This window comes from Ziziphus jujuba, chromosome 5, assembly GCF_031755915.1.
Source record: "Ziziphus jujuba cultivar Dongzao chromosome 5, ASM3175591v1".
Lineage (NCBI taxonomy): Eukaryota > Viridiplantae > Streptophyta > Magnoliopsida > Rosales > Rhamnaceae > Ziziphus > Ziziphus jujuba.
The window spans coordinates 8,104,884-8,122,591 of record NC_083383.1 but is presented as its reverse complement, the minus strand read 5'-3'; the positions used below and the strand labels follow the sequence as shown (position 1 = coordinate 8,122,591).

Sequence of the window (17,708 nt, the reverse complement as noted above, 5' to 3'; positions counted from 1 at the left end):
AAACCCTTAGCAACTAAGGTAGGCGAACTCTTTGACTTTCCTAACAAAAATAGCAGTAAGATGGGTACAAGTCTTTGTCTTTTGTCTGATTTATTATCAATGCTTTTCTTTAGTTTACATGCTGGAGCTTCCCCAGATTCTTCTCAATTAATTAATAAGCAAGTTGAATTTTACCCTCCTCTATTCTAAATTTCTAAATTCTAAACTAAGAAACTTATATTATCTCTGTCTTCTTCTAATTCTTCAACCCAACCACCCCTCTTTACGTTATGCTTCACGCAAGAAGCCCAATCTTTCACCCACTTCCTTTTCTTTTGTCTGAAATTAAACCATTTCTCAATCTCCCACACCAACTAATAAATTAACTCTCAACCACATTGAAAATGAAATTCAATAAATAAACATCTTTCATCAATCGGACCAAATTAGTAATATCAAGAAAAAAAAATAAAAATAAAACACATCATCGAATGAATATTAACAATATCATGAAGTAACCGAATTTCTATTTAATATATAAATAACCGTTTGTTCCACGTATCAATTATCAAACCTACCCGCTTATTTATTTTCTTTAAATGAAAAAAAGAAAAAGAAAAAAAGAATAGAATGATGACGTAATAAGATCAATCAGGAAGATGACCCGGGTGGACAAAAGGTTATCAAGTAATCCGACCCGGAGCATGTGCAAGTGCTCGTCGCGTCGTCGTAAGCATAACTATACGCCGTCGGACACGCATTCTTGAAAATCTCCGAGTACTGAGTCGGCGAGCATGTCTGCGGAGTCGCGTGGTCCCCAGTGCAACAAAACTCCGGCGCATTGAAAGCCGCGCACGCGCTCTTACAAGCCACAACCGAACCCGAGCTCGAATCCGCAACCCGCAACTCGTCCGGGCAGTTGCGGTTCAAGTCCGTGACGCACCCGGCGTACTGACAGTCACCTGTCCCACCGGTGGCCTTGACCCCCATGCCCACATTGTAACCGTCGACTAGACTAACGTCGTAGAAATCCTTGTCACTGACGCCGGACCCAATGGTAAATTCCGCCAGGCTGACGGGTGGCGCACCACCACCCGCGCATTTTAGTGAGCCGCAATCGCCCGTCAGGCACTTACCATTTCCCGAGGCGTCAAAGTTGCATCCGGTTCGGGCCCAAAACCTGCCAGACCAACCCGGTTGAGCCGTGAGCTGAACCGAAGAGCCGGGGGCCAACATAAAACCACCGTCACCGAGAGACGGAGAGCCGCTTCCTGATAAAGTTCCGGGCCAAACGGTATGGCTGCAATGGTTTTGGAGCGTGAATAGAGTTGAATAAGCTACATCCCCTGTGCACACAAAAGAAAAAAAAAAAAAAAAAAAACGTTTTCGAATTATAATCAGTACGTTAAAGCATTTAAGAAAACGAATAAAGTTGCAGTAATGTGGGTTTTTTTTTTATTATTATTATTATTTTTTTACCCAGACAGAAGAGAGATATAAGAAGACAGAGCTTGGGTTTGAACGCTGCCATTAGAGGGAGATGAAGAGGAAGATCCTAAGTATTAAAAGGGTAGATTAAGGTGGTGGTTCATAGGAATGAAGTTCGGGGTCGTGGAAGTTGATAGGGTAAGTGCCTGTATTTATACCATGGGACGCCAAACTTATTTATTTATATTTTCAAAAAGGGTTGCAACTTTTTTTTCCCCATCTTTCCGTGACCAGTTAAAATTTGTGGAGGGCTTTTGTGCGGGTGTACGTATTCCTTGTGGGAGCCATCACAAATGTCTTTCGGAGACAACCAATAGAAATCTGACGCATGGTTAATGTGTCTTGACCACAACGGTATGTAAATGGTTTTTGTGTTCATGCAGTGTAAGTGCTCTGCGTTCGATCCCGAATTTTTTAGCACTTCATATATTTGACAGGCTGCATCACACATTTATAGTGGTTGGTGGTGGTAAGAATAAATAATGTTTATAAATATTTTATGATGTAAAATGGAATTTGTGGAAAATGGAGAGACCCTTTTGCTTGAAAATCTTTGGAAAAAGTGTGGGAGCAAAAAAATTAAAGATATATGTGATGTGAATTTAGCATTTGTTTCATTGGACAGTATTTAATTGTTTTTCTTTTGTTCAAGGCAAATTTAGAAAACAGAAGAGATTGAAAATATGAATAAATTGATTAAAATTCTTATTTCTTTTCTTAAAAAAAAAAAAAAAGCAAAAAGCAAAAATATTGGGAGGGCACATGAGAGGAGAGTGCTGCCTAAAAACATGTCACAGGAAAAGTCATCTAGTTGTGAAGCCTGTCGTCAAAACAACCCCCACGTGGCAAACATCATCACCACCTCTCTCTTTCTCTCTCACACGACGTCCTTGGGCAGTTGACACGCACGTGCTCCACGTCTTCCTTTCACTCTTTTCCCCTTCCCGCTTATCTCTATGTTTGTGCCCACCGGCCGGGCGTACCTAATGCTAGTTTATATACCAATTTTACAAGATTTAAAACTTTAACTATTTTTTAAGTTTGTCAATAATTATTGATTTGCTGTATTTAGATATAACAAAAATTGTATTTAATATTTTTCTCGAAATTAACCAAAAATTTGGAATTTCAATGTTGTTTTGTTTAGGAAGTGGGTTATCTATTTTTTGCTTTAAGCTTCTGTTTTGTCTAAATCAGAACTGTTTACATGATTTGGTTCAATTACAATAAGTCAAACACGAAATACTATATAAGCTTATAACCAGTTTAATACACTAAGATACTTGGTAAAAGTATTTAACAAAAATAGCTTCTGAACCATTATTATATATAATTTAATATTGTTTATTTTCCTTTGGTCGTTGAAATGTTAATAACAAAAGTAGTTAGTTTTGGCAGCAAGCAATCTGCGAGAAGAACATATTTGGTAAACCAAAAAAAAATAATAATCATAACATTTTCCAAAGCGTAGCCATTACAAAGTCTATATACGTTGGTTGGAAGAAGATGCAGAGACTTTGTCAGTTACGATATGGAAAGTGTGGCTTAGTTCAACCAACCCGGCAAAACAACATCGTACAAAGGCTTCTCTTCATTTTCACAACCAGAGACAGGGCATAACAGCCGCGTCCACTTATTAGGCAATGCCATCAAAACGCGTTTTTTTCGTCTCTTCTTCTTTTTATTTGTTTATCTCCCGAAATATATGAGAATGACCTATCACCAAAAGATTGTGATATTTTAAGGTCCTATTGAGGGATTCATACTGCAATTTCAAGTTTTATTATTAATCTGCTACAGTTTTTTAACAAACGTAACTTTGTAGTCTTATCACCACACGGCTAAAGATTCAGTTTTTATTGTATAACAAAACGGGATTAGTTTGATGAGATCAAAAAGTGGACACATGTTCTGTCATTATCATCCTCTGGTAGCATTCTTAGCTAACACCTCCAACATTCACCTTAAAGTCAGCGGCAAAAAAACCTACCGCACACAAAGATAGCCGACAACACATTCATGGTTCAATGGAAAATTCTACCAAATTAACTGATGTTCGATAACTAGTAATTGTGAACAAAAACAACAGCATTTGCTTTCTTCAAATGAAACGAACGGCTCTGTTTATGCAATATCACAAGCTTATGACCTCACACCTGCTTTTATCATTAAATTATATTTGGTAATACTTTCTAACCCAAACTTAACATTGACAAAACTTGGAAGAGATCAAATGTAGCAAGTAATTAGACGGAAATGAATGAATGGTACCAATGAATACGAAACGAGCAGGTAATAATCCAACTGAAGTGATTCTTCAATTGCTATAACTTCTGTTCACAGAACTTCAATCCTTCTTAAAAATTGAAACCATTTGATTTTCCTGCTTATTATGACCTGAAAGTTTCCATCGGAAAAGGTAGGAAACCCGAAAACCTTAATGTCGGGACCGTGGTTCCCAGATAAGTCCCCTTGCTCCATTCCAGCACTCTATTTTGGTAGCACTTTTGGAAGTAGTAAAGCATTTTCAGACCAAATAATGGTGTTATTGAAGGTAAAGCTTTATGGTGCAAAAAGTCCAGAGCACCGGAGAAATTCTTTGTTGCAGTAAAATTTCCACAGCAGTAAAATTTGTAATTTGTTTTTTCTTTTTCTTTTTTTTTTTTTTTAATTATTTAGAATTTTATTCCCTTATAGGTTTCTGAAAAGATAACAATGTTCTAACAAAGCCAAGAACTGGCATTGGTTGAAATTTCAGATGAGTAGCTGAAGCAAGATATATACATGCTAAACCAGCGTATATTTTAAAATAGAAAGATGAAAAGAAGGTAAGATAAAAAAATATGGCGGTCAAAGAAATTACCAACATAAAGTTTAATAAGCACTTTTCAAAGGAAAGTTCTTCTTCTGCTATTTGATTAGGGAAATGGCCTTGAGCTTTGAAATTCGAGAGCAACTGGTCCTTTAACTGGAATGTATCAATTAACCAAGCAGCAGCATCACTATCAGAAGTTGGGATATTTCTTATCTGGATACGCCTAACATGAATGTGAACTTCTGAAGGATCCACTCCAAACGCATTGTCCAAAAAAGAAGGGCAGCAATTCTTGTATGCAATACTCACATCGTAAACTGCAGTCAATTGAGAATCTCCATTTAAAATGCAAATAAAGGTCCTATTTGGTAACAATATGCAAGAAAATATTAAAACAAAACCAAAAAGACAATCCTTGTTTGAATGAAATAATAGACCATAAATTTAGGCAGAAAGATGTAAATATGATCAGAAAGATAGTTCTAAACCAGAAGCCATGAATGTCCAATATGAAATTACCCAGTAACCAAGCAATTCCATTGGATCCCCCACAAGTCATGCATCAAATCCTAAGCCATTATTATTTGGTTTAACCAATTTTAACGCTGGCAGAAAATAGTTCAGCAGGTGCTCTCTTAAAAAATTATCAGGAGTGAAGTTTCTTATAAACAACCTGCATCCAACGAATCCCTTAGAGCTTCCAAGCACGCACAGAATCCTCTTGTTTTTGGAAGTAGCACATTCGTCAATACAGGAAGTCCAACTTCAGCTGCAAATTTCTGACTACTTTTGCTTTTTTCTTCACTGTAGTAAAATGCAAAGCAATAGTTATTTTTTGTTACAATCAAGTAAAGACAGTTTTTTATCTATATTAGAGAATTGCAAGTCAGAACTTATGGCTCGTAATGTAAGATGCAACCAACATTATAATCAATATACTTAAAATACAAAATGGAACCTCACGATTAACTCATAAATGCTAAAGACACGTTATTGCTTGAAAAAAACATTGAAATTTTAGATACACGGGGTCAAACAAATCATCTCAACATATTAATTAATATATCATTCATTATAGAATAGAAAACGCATGCCATATGGTAATATTAAGGAAGACAAAAGGAAATAATAATTTTATTCACAGGGTAATACCTAAAATCTGTTCCTTCTGGAAAAAGAGCTAACCATAAGGGATCTTGAGGATCTGTAAACTTTGAAAGTGAACGACGTAAAACTGGTTCATCAACTTCCCACTTTCTCTCCAAAGGGACAAACTCCAAAATATGAAATCCCCAACCAAGGACTGGTAGTTTCATCAAGCTGCTTTTAAGAATGTATTTGATGTGGCCAAGGCAGCCTTTCCGCAATGCTAGATCCCATAAATACATCCAATCGACTTCAGTACTGTGATTGGCAAGAATCAGAGCACGTTCCCGTACCGGAAGGGAATCTCCATAAAAAACTACTTTAGTGCCATTTATCTTTTCAAACAGAAAAGGCCACAGACCAAGCCAAAGAGCAAAAAGAAAGGATGTTGCTTTTCTGCTAAAATGTATACTTAAAAACCGCAACATCACAGCAGCTGGAGGTCCAAAATACACTAAAAACATGAATGCTGTGGAAAGAAATACCACTAAGCATATCACACCCCTTACAACTCTAAAAGGAGTCAAAGGCCGATGCTTTAAATTTCTATCACATTTGAGGGGCCTGCAAACGTCCATCTCCGTCTAGGAAGTGGTCAAATACCTATTGTTAAGACTGCTTCAATTATGTGCCTCAAAACCACCCAGATGTCCCTGAGAGTTTTATACAAGAGAAATAAAAAATTTTATGAGCAAATTGCAAATCCACATAAACAAAGGGAAATTGCAGATCTGGGTGGGTCTTAGAAAGGAAGGAAACACCAAAAGCAAATCATACCACAAGTTATCATACAACAGAGCAGAATTTGTAAATTAATTCAAAGAAACGATAAGAATTAAGCACATTGAAACTTAAGCAGTTTAATAAAGGATTACGTGGGTGATAATTAAGGAATCATCCACATAAGAAGTTCGTGTTTAGCCAGCAAATTGTATCTCAATGTTGAGCCTAATATGAGAATATCCAACTCTAAAATCATTCTAAAACAACACAATCGAACTCCATGTAAATGGATCCCAACTCCCATACAGATAATATTGAGAACCAGAAAACAAAAACCACCCACGAACGAATCCGCATAGAAGAACCTTCCAATCCGATAAATAATAGAGTTGAAAAGCATAAGAAGAAGAAAAGAGTGATAACCTTGTGTCGGAGGGAGAGCGTTCATGGAGGAGAGAAAAAGGTCGTCGTTCATGGCGGTGGTATTGAATTGGCAATGCAACAGGGGAAATGCGAATCTGAGAGAGTATATGAAATCTGGATTCTGGAGAGAGGGCGGGTATCACAGAGGGAATGAGAGAGTGCGAGATAATCAATGTGATTTGATTGGCGAAAATGAGAGAGAGAAAAAAAAAATAAAAAAGTCAAAGAAAATGGCTCTTGTTTGGACGTATTTATCATTCCATCCCTTTCGTATTTAGGGCAGCTGAGATGACGTAACTCCAACCATCAATGCCAACGAACTACCGCTCCTACTTCAACACACACCCACATCCTCTTCGTCCTGCCTGCCCTCCTCTCCTTTCCTTTTCAAATTCTTTTTCTAATCCCATTAATCACCACCTCTTCAATAATTAGTATTTCAATTAATTGATTAATTGTACAGCTAATGCACGAGATAAAAAGGATTCTCTTTTTTCTTTTTGTTAATTTCACATTATTAATCAAATAAATATTGTTTTGTAACTTCCCTTCCCCCCCCCCCCCCCCCCCCCCTCTTATTTTGATGTCAATCTTAATTGAAAGTTTAATCCAATAAAATCGGTTTCTATTAGAATGACTGTTATTATTAATTTCTGTTGGATTGGTTTTTTTCCTTTCAAAATCTAAATGAAAATAGATTAGCCATTCAATTGATTTTTTTTTTTTTTTAATGTTGCATGCTTTTCAGTTTCGCATATTTCGAATGACAATTAATTTAACAAATATAAACTTTTAATACATTGTAAAGATTTTATTAGTAACAAAATTAATATAGTTTAATTAATTTATTAACAAATAATCAAACCGATGTCATTATATTTTAAACAAAGCTCCAAATATATTTTGTACTGGGTATAATTCAATTACCATGCAACCCATGATTAGTCAACTGTTTATTTTGTTTTAGGTTTAATAGCACTTTGATAGATTTTAATTTTCTGAATGTTGTAATTTAGGCATTTGGTTTTAAAACACCACATTTCTCTATATTTAATTTGGTTGAATTACAATAACTTATATTTTAAATGGGAGGGAGAGATTACTCAAAATCCACCAACATCAAACATGTAAGTGTGAAGGACATATATCACTAAGCCAATTTTAATTGTTAGGGGGTGTATTCAATTTAAAATTTTAAGAATTTTAAATCTTTAAAAGTTTAAAAGTATTCGATTTAGATTTTAAAAAAATTTAGATAAGTCTAATGATACTTAATTAAAACTTTGTAAAATTCTTTTAAAATTCATAGGTATGTAAAAAATAATTGATTTTAAAAGATTTAAAAAAAATGATGGATTTTAATGGATTCGAAAAGATTTTAAAAGTAAAATTGTGAAAAAAACTGTTAATATAAAATCCAACATTTACTTCAAAAATTTTGTTGGATTCTTATAAATTTTTTATAAAGTCGATGAAATTTCATAATAATCCATTAAATCTTTTAAAATCTATAATTCATTTTAAATCCATCAAACTCTAAATTGAATACACCCGTTAATCTTTTGTTGTTTGATATTAAAGAATAGCTGATAATGTTCACTTGCAATAATTTTTAAGTTTTCAATTTGATTAAGTTGATAATGAATTTCCTCTCTAATTTGTAAAAATTATTTATGGAAGAATTTTATGATAATTAGATTTATAGACATCAATTAAAAAATAAAAAATTCAGTATTGTGGATTTCAAAACTGATGATCTAAACTTAAACATTTCAAAATTAAAAAATAAACAATTAAACTTTTATTTTATTTTCGGATGGAAGTTAAAATGTTTTGTTAGACTTGTCGGCCCAAACATAGGTGCATGAGTCGTTTGTTGACCAACATAGTCCAAATCTCCTTTGAAAAAAAGTCAAGGGACTTGACCCAAACTAACTATAGAAAATTGAAGATTGACAATAACTGCTACAAGTTATAATACTTCTCGATAATAACTTTGTCATCTAAACTATCTAATATTAGAAACGATAATGTGATACATAAAGGCTGATGAACTATATATAAAATCAATTTACAAGTGGTCAAATTATAATTAAGATTATTCAATAAAAAACAAAATTACTATGCTTTATGCTTTAAGGTTATGGTATAATGATAGCTTTAGTTTTAATAATTCATGTTGTAATTGAAAAGTCCAAACATCTTAATATTCTAATTGGCAATTAAAAAAAATCACAATATTAAAACCAAAAGTATTTGTAAAAATGGTCAAATCCACAAAGTTAAAGCTTCCTGAAAGTACAGCCCGTTCCCAGTACAAGACAATTTCAGGTGTTACTTTTTATGGCGGATTCGTACTTCGTGCCTATCAATTTCAAACAATTTCAATCTCATTTACCAAATTCAGTTTCATTATCTGCCTTCATAATCAAGGACTAAAATTCATGAAAATTTACTATCTAATAATTCATCAATCAATCCGTACGGGTATTGAAATATGTACAAGAAAGAGAAAAGGCACAGAAATGGATGAAAAGACAAAGAATAACCATAAAAGTAATAATAACAAAAAAAGGAAGATTTATATTAACCAAACGTGAACTATATCTAGTTTAGCCAATAAAAAATTGTCAGCTATACATATTTAACCAAATAAAAAATGAAAAATGAAAAATAAATAACAACTATGTACAAGGAAGGAAGGATTGATTAATTGTTGAAGCCACGATCAACTAAGTTTTTCTTTAAGGGCTGGGACCTCATCGACTTGCGTATCAGAAGCTGGGGTTTTACGTTGGGACGAATCAGAGCTCCCAACCACAGCACCCCAAACGACCCTATTTTTTCTCAAATGCACTTTGATGTAGAATTTCAAGAAAAGCAAAAGAACAATCCCATTCAACACCGCGTTACACGTCCAGGCTCCAAAACCATTGCAGCCACCGCCTTTGAGAAAATGCAGAAGAAGAACACCCACGTGCGAAACCAAATTCAAAACCAGCATCAAAACCTCGCAATACACCACCAATGGGAAACCCGCTTCTGGCAAACCGATCGCCGTCCAGAACTGGTACCCGTAGATTACGGAGTAAAGCGGGGTCGTGATTAATATTGCCAAGACCTGGAACGATTGCGAAAATTCAAGCCATAGAAACGACTCCAAGATCATGATTGACTGGTTGAATAGATGGATAAAACACAGCCTTCGACGCTGGAAAATCGTGAAGAATGTACGGAACAGGTGGAGTAAGCGAGAGAGGTAGAAGACGTATGACCAGAAGAATACGCGTCCCGAAGGTCGAATCCCGCGAGGGAAACATAGAAGCCATTGGAAAGGGGTTGTGTTGGTGCGGCGCAAGAACCACCGTGTGTCTTGGATCTCCGCGGCGGCGGAGAGGAGCATTCCGAGGAAAATGACGGTGGAGATTAAAGTCATGGCGAGGCTGTGAATGGCTGGGATTGGACCGAGCGGGATGGGTCGGCGGTTCCGGCGGCCAATGAGGAGGAGGAGGAGGAGGTGGATGGTTGTGGCGGCGACTATGTAGATGACGATTGCACATATGAGGAAGGACCAGGTGGAGCCCCATGATTGGGTTTGGCTCCACCTGAATTTTAATATTTTGGGATGCTCGGATAACCAGTAGTTGATTTTCTGCATCATCATCATCATGGGTCGGCTACCATGTGTATGTGTTTGTTAAATTTCGCAAATAGGGGATTCTAGTTCTTCTACAATCAATAAACACAAAATGAGTGAATACGACGTTTAGATGATTCAGGCGGTTTTCAGCTTGGGGCAGAGCAATGGGATTTTCCTTTGTTCTGGGAACAGAAAGGTACATAAGGTCAACAACGAGGATTCTAGTCGGAATAAGAAAACTAACATTCTGAGAACGATAATGCTCAACCGTTGATGGTCAGCGGCTTTAAAATTAGTTCTTATCGTTTTCATTGTCTTAATACTTTTCTATGAAAGAATTTTTTATTTTTGAATTTTCTCTTGCAAATACTTTTAAACAAAACAACTTAATTTACGTCTCTTTTTAACAGGTTTTTTTTTCCCTAGAAAGATGTAGATCATTATTTAACTTTTTGCATCTTTATTTTTTTGGCTAAAAATAGAGCTCGAAATGTCAATAAGATAACGTGAATTCAAATTGGTAAAAGGTGTCCCACGTCGATAATCGACTGCGTTAGAAAGATTAAACTTTTTGTGATCTTCAGGTTTCTACATATTTATGATCGGTCAAACAAAAAGAAGAAAAATAAGATTTTTATGCATAAGATATCAGAAAAACAATTAGAAACACAAGTTGTGATGTATAAACATAACAACTAGCACGGTATGTTGCCGTCATCATCCTTGAGTCGAATAATCACAAGTTGTGATAGATAATACAATTCTAGAATTATCTTAGAAAGAGAAAAGAAGAAAAGATATTAGTCTAGCTTTGTCACTAAAATAATGATAATAAAAATAAAAAAAAGGCTTCGTCTATTCTTTTATATATTTTAATATCGAATTTTGGAAACTAATAAGTAGGGAAACGCATATTATCCCCCAAAAAAAAAAAAAAAATAGTGATAGCATAAACTTTAATTATATTACCTAAATTGTGCAAACTTTTAATTAATGTAGGTAACGATCATGAGTTCCGATCCATTAATATCCATATCCGAATAAAATTTTCATAAATTAATATTTTTTTCTATTCAATTTGAAATAAACATATGTTTTTATTTTATTTTTTGTGACATCCTTTTGTTAGTAAGAGCTGATTTTTTAGCATAAGAACTTTAATTAATGTTAAGCGCAACAACAATATAAATGATGGAATTTGGTGTAGGTTTATGTTGTTGTACCCTAGAGCACAATCATTCAAGGTGTTAGTCAAGAATGATTGTTGTTGGTTCTTGGTTCTTGATTTTGTTTTTTTTTTTTTTTGTTAAGGTTTTGTTTCTGGTTTTAATGGAGGTTTAGGGTTCTTGAGAAGGTTGTTAGCTTTTGGGAAGAAGAAGAAAACAAATGTAGTAGTTGAGAGAGAGCGAGAGAGAGAGAGAGAGAGAGAGAGAGAGAGAGAGAGAACCAAAATTGTTGTTTTACAAAATCTATTTTTTGAATATTTTCTTCCTCAACGTTTTCATTACAATTTTCATACTTTTAAATACATCAAAAAAACAATAAGACATGCTGCCATATTGAGCAATAAATACAAAAGCATTAAAAGTAACCAACCAAGCCAAACTACCTCAACTAACTCTAATCAATGTGCTGGGCATGCAAGAAACCTTCTTTAATGGGTAGTTCAGCTTGTCTGAAGCATTTGAATTTGAAAACCAGCTCCATTTGCCTTGAAAATTGGAGAGAAGCCTTTTTGAGTATTAAACTGTGTTGTAGCCAAAAATCAGATAAAACAAAGTCCATTTACCCATTTAAAAATAATCAAACCCGAGGCAGTTTTGTCCAGATTTCTGGGCAACAAAACTGCACAAGGGTCAGATTGTTTAGGGCTTAACTCAGCCATCCCAGCTCCAAATTGGGCCATTCTTTTTGCTGCTACTTCCTCTGCGTTTCTAGTTTACTATATCCAAAATTCAGATCTAAATCCCAAATCTTCTTCAAACGGCATCCAAGGAAGTGGACTTATGTTGGTGGAAATACAATTCTAGCAACTAGACAAAAAGGCCCTAAGCTTTAGTTAATTGAGCTTAGGGCATTACCAAAAATGATATTGTTCTTAAACATTACAAGATAAAATAAAATGCATAAACATAAATAATGTTTGGTCTTTGATGTTGCAAAATAAAGAGTGCAAGTGTAACCGAACTACCTTGCACATTGTAGCAAGATCACCACATTTCAACACTCCTCCTTGGTGTTCTTGCTTGAAATATTGAAAAGCTTCCTCAAAGTCTCAAATCTTGCTTTTGGAAGTGGCTTGGTGAAGAAATCTGCAAGGTTGTCTTCGGTCTTGACATATTCCAAGCTTACTTCTCCATTTTCTTCAAACTCCCTCAACGAGTGATACTTCACCGGTATGTGTTTTGTCCTTACATGTTGAACGGGGTTCTTGGCTATTGATATGGCTGAAGTGTTGTCACATTTGATGATGGTTGAACCCTCTTGAGGATAACCAAGATCCTCCAATAATTTCCTAAGCCAAATGCATTGATTTGCACATGAAGAGCAAGCAATGTACTTGGCTTCGGCGGTGTTTTGAGCGGTTGTTGCTTGCTTCTTTGCATTCCATGAGAATGGTCCACTACCAAGTGAGAAAAGATACCCCGAAGTTCCAAGCATCCAGCCCAATCACTATCCGAGTAAGCCATTAATCTCATCACATCTTGCCTACCATACCAAACTCCAAAGTCTTGTGTTCCTTTTAAGTATCTAAGAATTCTTTTGGCACCTACAAAATGATTTTGGGATGGTGCTTGCATATATCTAGACAAAACACATGTGGCATGCATAATATCCGGTCTTGATGAACATACATAGAGCAAACTTCTTATCATGCTTCTATATAGGGTCGGGTTTACCTTTGGTGGGCCATCCTCCTTCTTGTATTTGTCTCCTTGGCTCATTGGTGTTGACATTGGCTTGCATTCATCAAGGTTGAACTTTTTCAAAAGATCTTTGATTTATTTCTCTTGAGATATGAAGATACTTTAAGAGCATTGCATCACTTTCACTCCAAGGAAGTAATTCATTTCACCAAGGCTTGACATGTCAAACTCCTTTTCAAGTTTATTTTTCAAAACTTCCACATTCTTTTCATTTTCACCAGTGACCAACAAATCATCCACATAGAGTGAGATAACAATTATGCCTTCTTCATTCCTTATGTATAGTGTTGGCTCATTTGAACTCCTCCTAAAGCCTTAGTAGATCAAGTAACCATCAATCTTGCCATACCAAGCCTTAGGTGCTTGCTTTAACCCGTAAAGTGTCTTGTGTAGATGGTAGACTTTGTCCTCATGTCCTTGAAAAATGAAGCCCTCGGGTTGCTTGACATAAACCTCCTCTTGAATTATACCATTCAAGAAAGCCGACTTTACATCAAGGTGGTACACCTCCCATGACATTGAGGCCGAGATGGATAGGATGAGCCTTATGGTCTCCATTCTTGCAACCGGTACAAACGTCTTTCCATAATCTACACCAGCTTGTTGTACATAGCCTTTTGCCACAAACCTTGCCTTGTGCTTGCATATTGTTCCATTCGAGTTGAACTTGGTCCTAAAGATCCACTTTACACTAATTGGTTTCTTGTTCTTAGGTTTAGAAACCAAAGACCAAGTTTCATTCTTTTCTATCATATCCATTTCGGTTTGCATGGCCTCCATCCACTCTTTCTTTTGCATAGCTTCTTGAGCATTGGTAGGATCACTCAAGGCAACATTGCACCTTTCATATATTTCGGACAGGCCTTTCTCCTCTAACACCATCTCCAATCTCCAATTCGGCTCCAATGGTCTCAAGTGCATCCTCCTCATCATCTTCATTTTCTTCATTGTCATTTTCATTGGTTTCTTCTTCTATCATCCAACTGAGCATTATCTTCATGGACAAGAAGGTCCTCCTTTGTCCAATCTCAAACAGCATCTTCATCAATCCTCACATCCCTTGTTACCACAAGTTTCTTGGTTTCCAAGTTGAAAACCCTAAAACCTTTGGTAACTTCACTAAAGCCAACCAAGATGCCCACATTTGCCCTTTTGTCAAGCTTGTCTCTCATGTGTGGATGAACATGGAGAAAACAAACACTTCCAAAGATTTTTATGTTGTCCAAAGATGGTTTTTCTCCATACCATATTTCATAGGGTGTCTTGGACTCATTGGCTTTGGCGTATGCTCGGTTTTGGATATAGCTAGCCGTGTATATGGCTTCGGCCCAAAACTTCTTTGGCATGTTCTTCTCATGTGTCATGCACCTTGCCATCTCCATTAAGGTCCTATTTTTCCTCTCACAAACACCATTTTGTTGTGGTGTGTATGGTGTTGTGAATTAATGCACCATTCCATTTTCTTTGCAAAAATCCTCCATAGCCAAGCTTGTATATTCTCCACCATTGTCGGTTCTTAAGCACTTCATCTTTGCATTGCTTTGGGTTTCCACCATCTTCTTGAATTCCATGAACTTCTCCAGCACTTGTGACTTGGTTGTTAGAAAATATACCCAACACATCCTTGAGTAGTCATCAATGAATGTTAGAAAGTACTTACAACCTCCAATTGATGACAAACTCATCGGTCCACACACATCCGAATGGACTAGCTCAAGCTTCTCCTTAGCTCTCCATGAACCGGCTTTAGGGAATGGAAGCCGTGTGGATTTCCCTAGTTGGCATACATCACATAGGCTTCTTATCTCCTCAATCTTTGGCATGTCCTTCACAATGGCATTGGTATTTTTCATGGCACCATAGCTAGAATGCCCAAGCTTTTTATGCCAAAGTTTAGAAATGGACTCCACTTTGGTTTTTAAGGCTTGTTCATTCTTAACTAGGTCCAATATATAGCTTTTGTCCTTCAATGGTACCTTAAACAACTCATTACCACAAGCATCATATATAATGCATTCATCTTTTGCAAAATTTAAAGCAAAGCCTCTTTCTACCAATTGTGCTACACTAAGCAAGTTTTCACACAAACTAGGAACATATAGCACATCTTTTATAATTTTGGTACCTTCCTTGGTGTTCAAGCACACATCTCCTTTGCCTTCTACTTCCATGAACCGGTCATCACCAATCTTCACTTTGGTTTTGTAGTTTCGGTCAAGCTCCATAAAACCATCTTTTTGGAAACTCATGTGGTGTGAGCAACCACTATCCATAAGCCAACCGAGACCACTACTTGTGGCCTTAAGGCATGTGGCCACAAATAGGTTTTTGGCTTCTTCATTAATCATATTGGCTTGTTGTCTCCTTTGCTTGCATACTTTGGCAATGTGGCATTTTCCTCCACATCTTTCACAAGATGCATCCGGCCTCCAAAAACACTTGGATGGTGGATGTCCAAGCTTCTTGCAATGAGGGCAAGGTGGATGCCCTCCTCGGTTTTGATGGCTTTGCTGTTGTTGTTGTTGATTCCATCCACTTTTGTTGTTGTTTGTGTTGTTGTTGGTTGTAAAACTGGTTTGGTTGGTGTTGTTGCTCTTCCTTCCTTTATTCTTCTTTTTGTTGCCGTGGCCACCATAGAATGCACTCTCTATGGTCTCTTTCTTTCTAATGGCTCTCCTTTGTTTGGTTGCTTGAAGAGCATTGATGAGCTCACTCAAGGTTATTTCACTAAGATTTCTAGATTCTTCAAGGGAGGAAATCTTAACTTCAAACTTTTCGGGTAAGCTCACCAATACTTTCTCTACTACCCTTTGATCGGTCAATTGCTCACCAAGGATCCGAATTTTATTTATCACTTTGCGCATCCTTTCCGTGAAATCCTTGACAAGCTCATTCTCCTTCATCTTCAAGGTCTCAAACTCTCTTCTTAGGTTTAAAACTTGCATTTGCCGAGTTCTAGTATTTCCATGTAACTCCTCTTGAAGATTTATCCAAACCTCTCTAGCACTTGTGCATGAGGCAGTGAGGGCCTTGAACCCCTTGGCAACTTCGGCCTCATGTGCATTTCTTTGTGCTTGGGTTGCATTAGCTCTCAACTCTTCTACTACATAACATTCTTCTATGACTTCCCATAAACCAAAGGCTTGAAGGTAGGCTTTCATTTTTATACTCCAAATGGAATAGTTTTGGCCTTCAAACTTAGGTGGTGTTGGGGTTGCAAAGGATTGTGAGGCCATTTGAAAAAATGGTTTTTGAAAAGTTTTGAAAAATGGACACAAGAACAAGCTTTCAGGTGGTGGTGTTTTGGTGAGTTTCAACTAGTCTTTTTGGAAGGTTTTGGTTTCGATTGGAAGGCTTTAGATGGGGGATCCTCTCACAAATAAAATGGTCTAGGTTGAAAGCTTACAAGGTCCTAAGAAATTACACTATGCTTTGATAACATGATGGAATTTGGTGTAGGTTTATGTTGTTGTACCCTAGAGCACAATCATTCAAGGTGTTAGTCAAGAATGATTGTTGTTGGTTCTTGGTTCTTGATTTTTTTTTTTTGTTTGTTAAGGTTTTGTTTCTGGTTTTAATGGAGATTTAGGGTTCTTGAGAAGGTTGTTAGCTTTTGGGAAGAAGAAGAAACAAATGTAGTAGTTGAGAGAGAGAGAGAGAGAGAGAGAGAGAGAGCCAAAATTGTTGTTTTACAAAATCTATTTTTTGAATATTTTCTTCCTCAACGTTTTCATTACAATTTCATACTTTTAAATACATCAAAAAGACAATAAGACATGCTGCTATATTGAGCAATAAATACAAAAGCATTAAAAGTAACCAACCAAGCCAAACTACCTCAACTAACTCTAATCAATGTGCTGGGCATGCAAGAAACCTTCTTTAATGACCAGTTCAGCTTGTCTGAGGCATTTGAATTTGAAAACCAGCTCCATTTGACGTGAAAATTGAAGGGAAGCCTTTTTGAGTATTAAACTGTGTTGTAGCCAAAAATCAGATAAAACAAAGTCCATTTACCCATTCAAAAATAGTCAAACCTGAGACAGTTTTGTCCAGATTTCTGGGCAATAAAACTGCACAAGGGTCAGATTGTTTAGGGTTTAACTCAGCCATCCCAGCTCCAAATTGGGCCATTCTTTTTGCTGCTGCTTTCTCTACGTTTCTAGTTTGTTATATCCAAAATTCAGATCCAAATCTCAAACCTTCTTCAAACGGCATCCAAGGAAGTGGACTTATGTTGGTGGAAATACAATTCTAGCAACTAGACAAAAAGGCCCTAAGCTTTAGTTAATTGAGCTTAGGGCATTACAAAAAGGATATTGTTCTTAAACATTACAAGATAAAATAAAATGCATAAACATAAATAATGTTTGGTCTTTGATGTTGTAAAATAAAGAGTGCAAGTGTAACTGAACTATCTTGCACATTGTAGCAAGATCACCACATTTCAACAATAAAGTCTATCAAAAGATTTAATAAAAAAATGATGATTTAATTATTTTAGTATGTTACTATTTGATTGGTTAAAAAAATTAATCATTTTTTTTACAACAAAAATTAATACTAA

The 17,708-nt window shown here is 36.1% G+C and overlaps 3 protein-coding genes across 6 annotated transcripts; all 3 read right to left on the bottom strand.

The window, feature by feature from the left end:
* Positions 1–484: 484 nt before the first annotated feature.
* Positions 485–1,862, bottom strand: LOC107420266 (pathogenesis-related thaumatin-like protein 3.5). Its single transcript, XM_016029176.4, has 2 exons — positions 1,459–1,862; positions 485–1,325 (listed from the first exon to the last, which is right to left on the bottom strand). The coding sequence occupies exons 1-2, from the start codon at positions 1,508–1,510 to the stop codon at positions 631–633; spliced, it is 747 nt and encodes a 248-aa protein (XP_015884662.3). The 5' UTR covers positions 1,511–1,862; the 3' UTR covers positions 485–630.
* A 2,230-nt stretch (positions 1,863–4,092) lies between these two features.
* On the bottom strand, positions 4,093–6,899 carry LOC107420236 (probable 1-acyl-sn-glycerol-3-phosphate acyltransferase 4). Of its 4 annotated transcripts, none has more exons than XM_048475062.2 (5): positions 6,575–6,883; positions 5,938–6,081; positions 5,435–5,686; positions 4,956–5,086; positions 4,093–4,599 (listed from the first exon to the last, which is right to left on the bottom strand). In XM_048475062.2, the coding sequence occupies exons 3-5, from the start codon at positions 5,668–5,670 to the stop codon at positions 4,151–4,153; spliced, it is 816 nt and encodes a 271-aa protein (XP_048331019.2). In that variant the 5' UTR covers positions 5,671–5,686; positions 5,938–6,081; positions 6,575–6,883; the 3' UTR covers positions 4,093–4,150. The 4 variants fall into 4 exon arrangements, with proteins under 4 accessions (XP_048331019.2, XP_048331020.2, XP_060672945.1 ...); XM_048475063.2 differs by having other exon boundaries at positions 6,032–6,081; XM_060816962.1 differs by having other exon boundaries at positions 5,468–6,081; positions 6,575–6,899.
* A 2,220-nt stretch (positions 6,900–9,119) lies between these two features.
* LOC107420197 (elongation of fatty acids protein 3-like) lies at positions 9,120–10,539 on the bottom strand. Its single transcript, XM_016029096.4, has one exon. The coding sequence runs from the start codon at positions 10,242–10,244 to the stop codon at positions 9,303–9,305; it is 942 nt and encodes a 313-aa protein (XP_015884582.3). The 5' UTR covers positions 10,245–10,539; the 3' UTR covers positions 9,120–9,302.
* Positions 10,540–17,708: the final 7,169 nt, after the last annotated feature.

Bases quoted from the DNA above. Each gene is read 5' to 3' on its own strand.
- LOC107420266 (XM_016029176.4), bottom strand. From the start codon at position 1,510: ATGGCAGCGTTCAAACCCAAGCTCTGTCTTCTTATATCTCTCTTCTGT. The intron at 1,326-1,458 runs GTAAAAAAATAA...TTGTGTGCACAG, and splicing joins TATATCTCTCTTCTGTCTGG to GGGATGTAGCTTATTCAACT.
- LOC107420236 (XM_016029136.4), bottom strand. From the start codon at position 6,006: ATGGACGTTTGCAGGCCCCTCAAATGTGATAGAAATTTAAAGCATCGG. The intron at 5,087-5,434 runs GTATTACCCTGT...ATTTTACTACAG, and splicing joins CCAGAAGGAACAGATTTTAG to TGAAGAAAAAAGCAAAAGTA. The intron at 4,600-4,955 runs GTTGTTTATAAG...AATTGACTGCAG, and splicing joins AAGGGATTCGTTGGATGCAG to TTTACGATGTGAGTATTGCA.
- LOC107420197 (XM_016029096.4), bottom strand. From the start codon at position 10,244: ATGATGATGATGATGCAGAAAATCAACTACTGGTTATCCGAGCATCCC.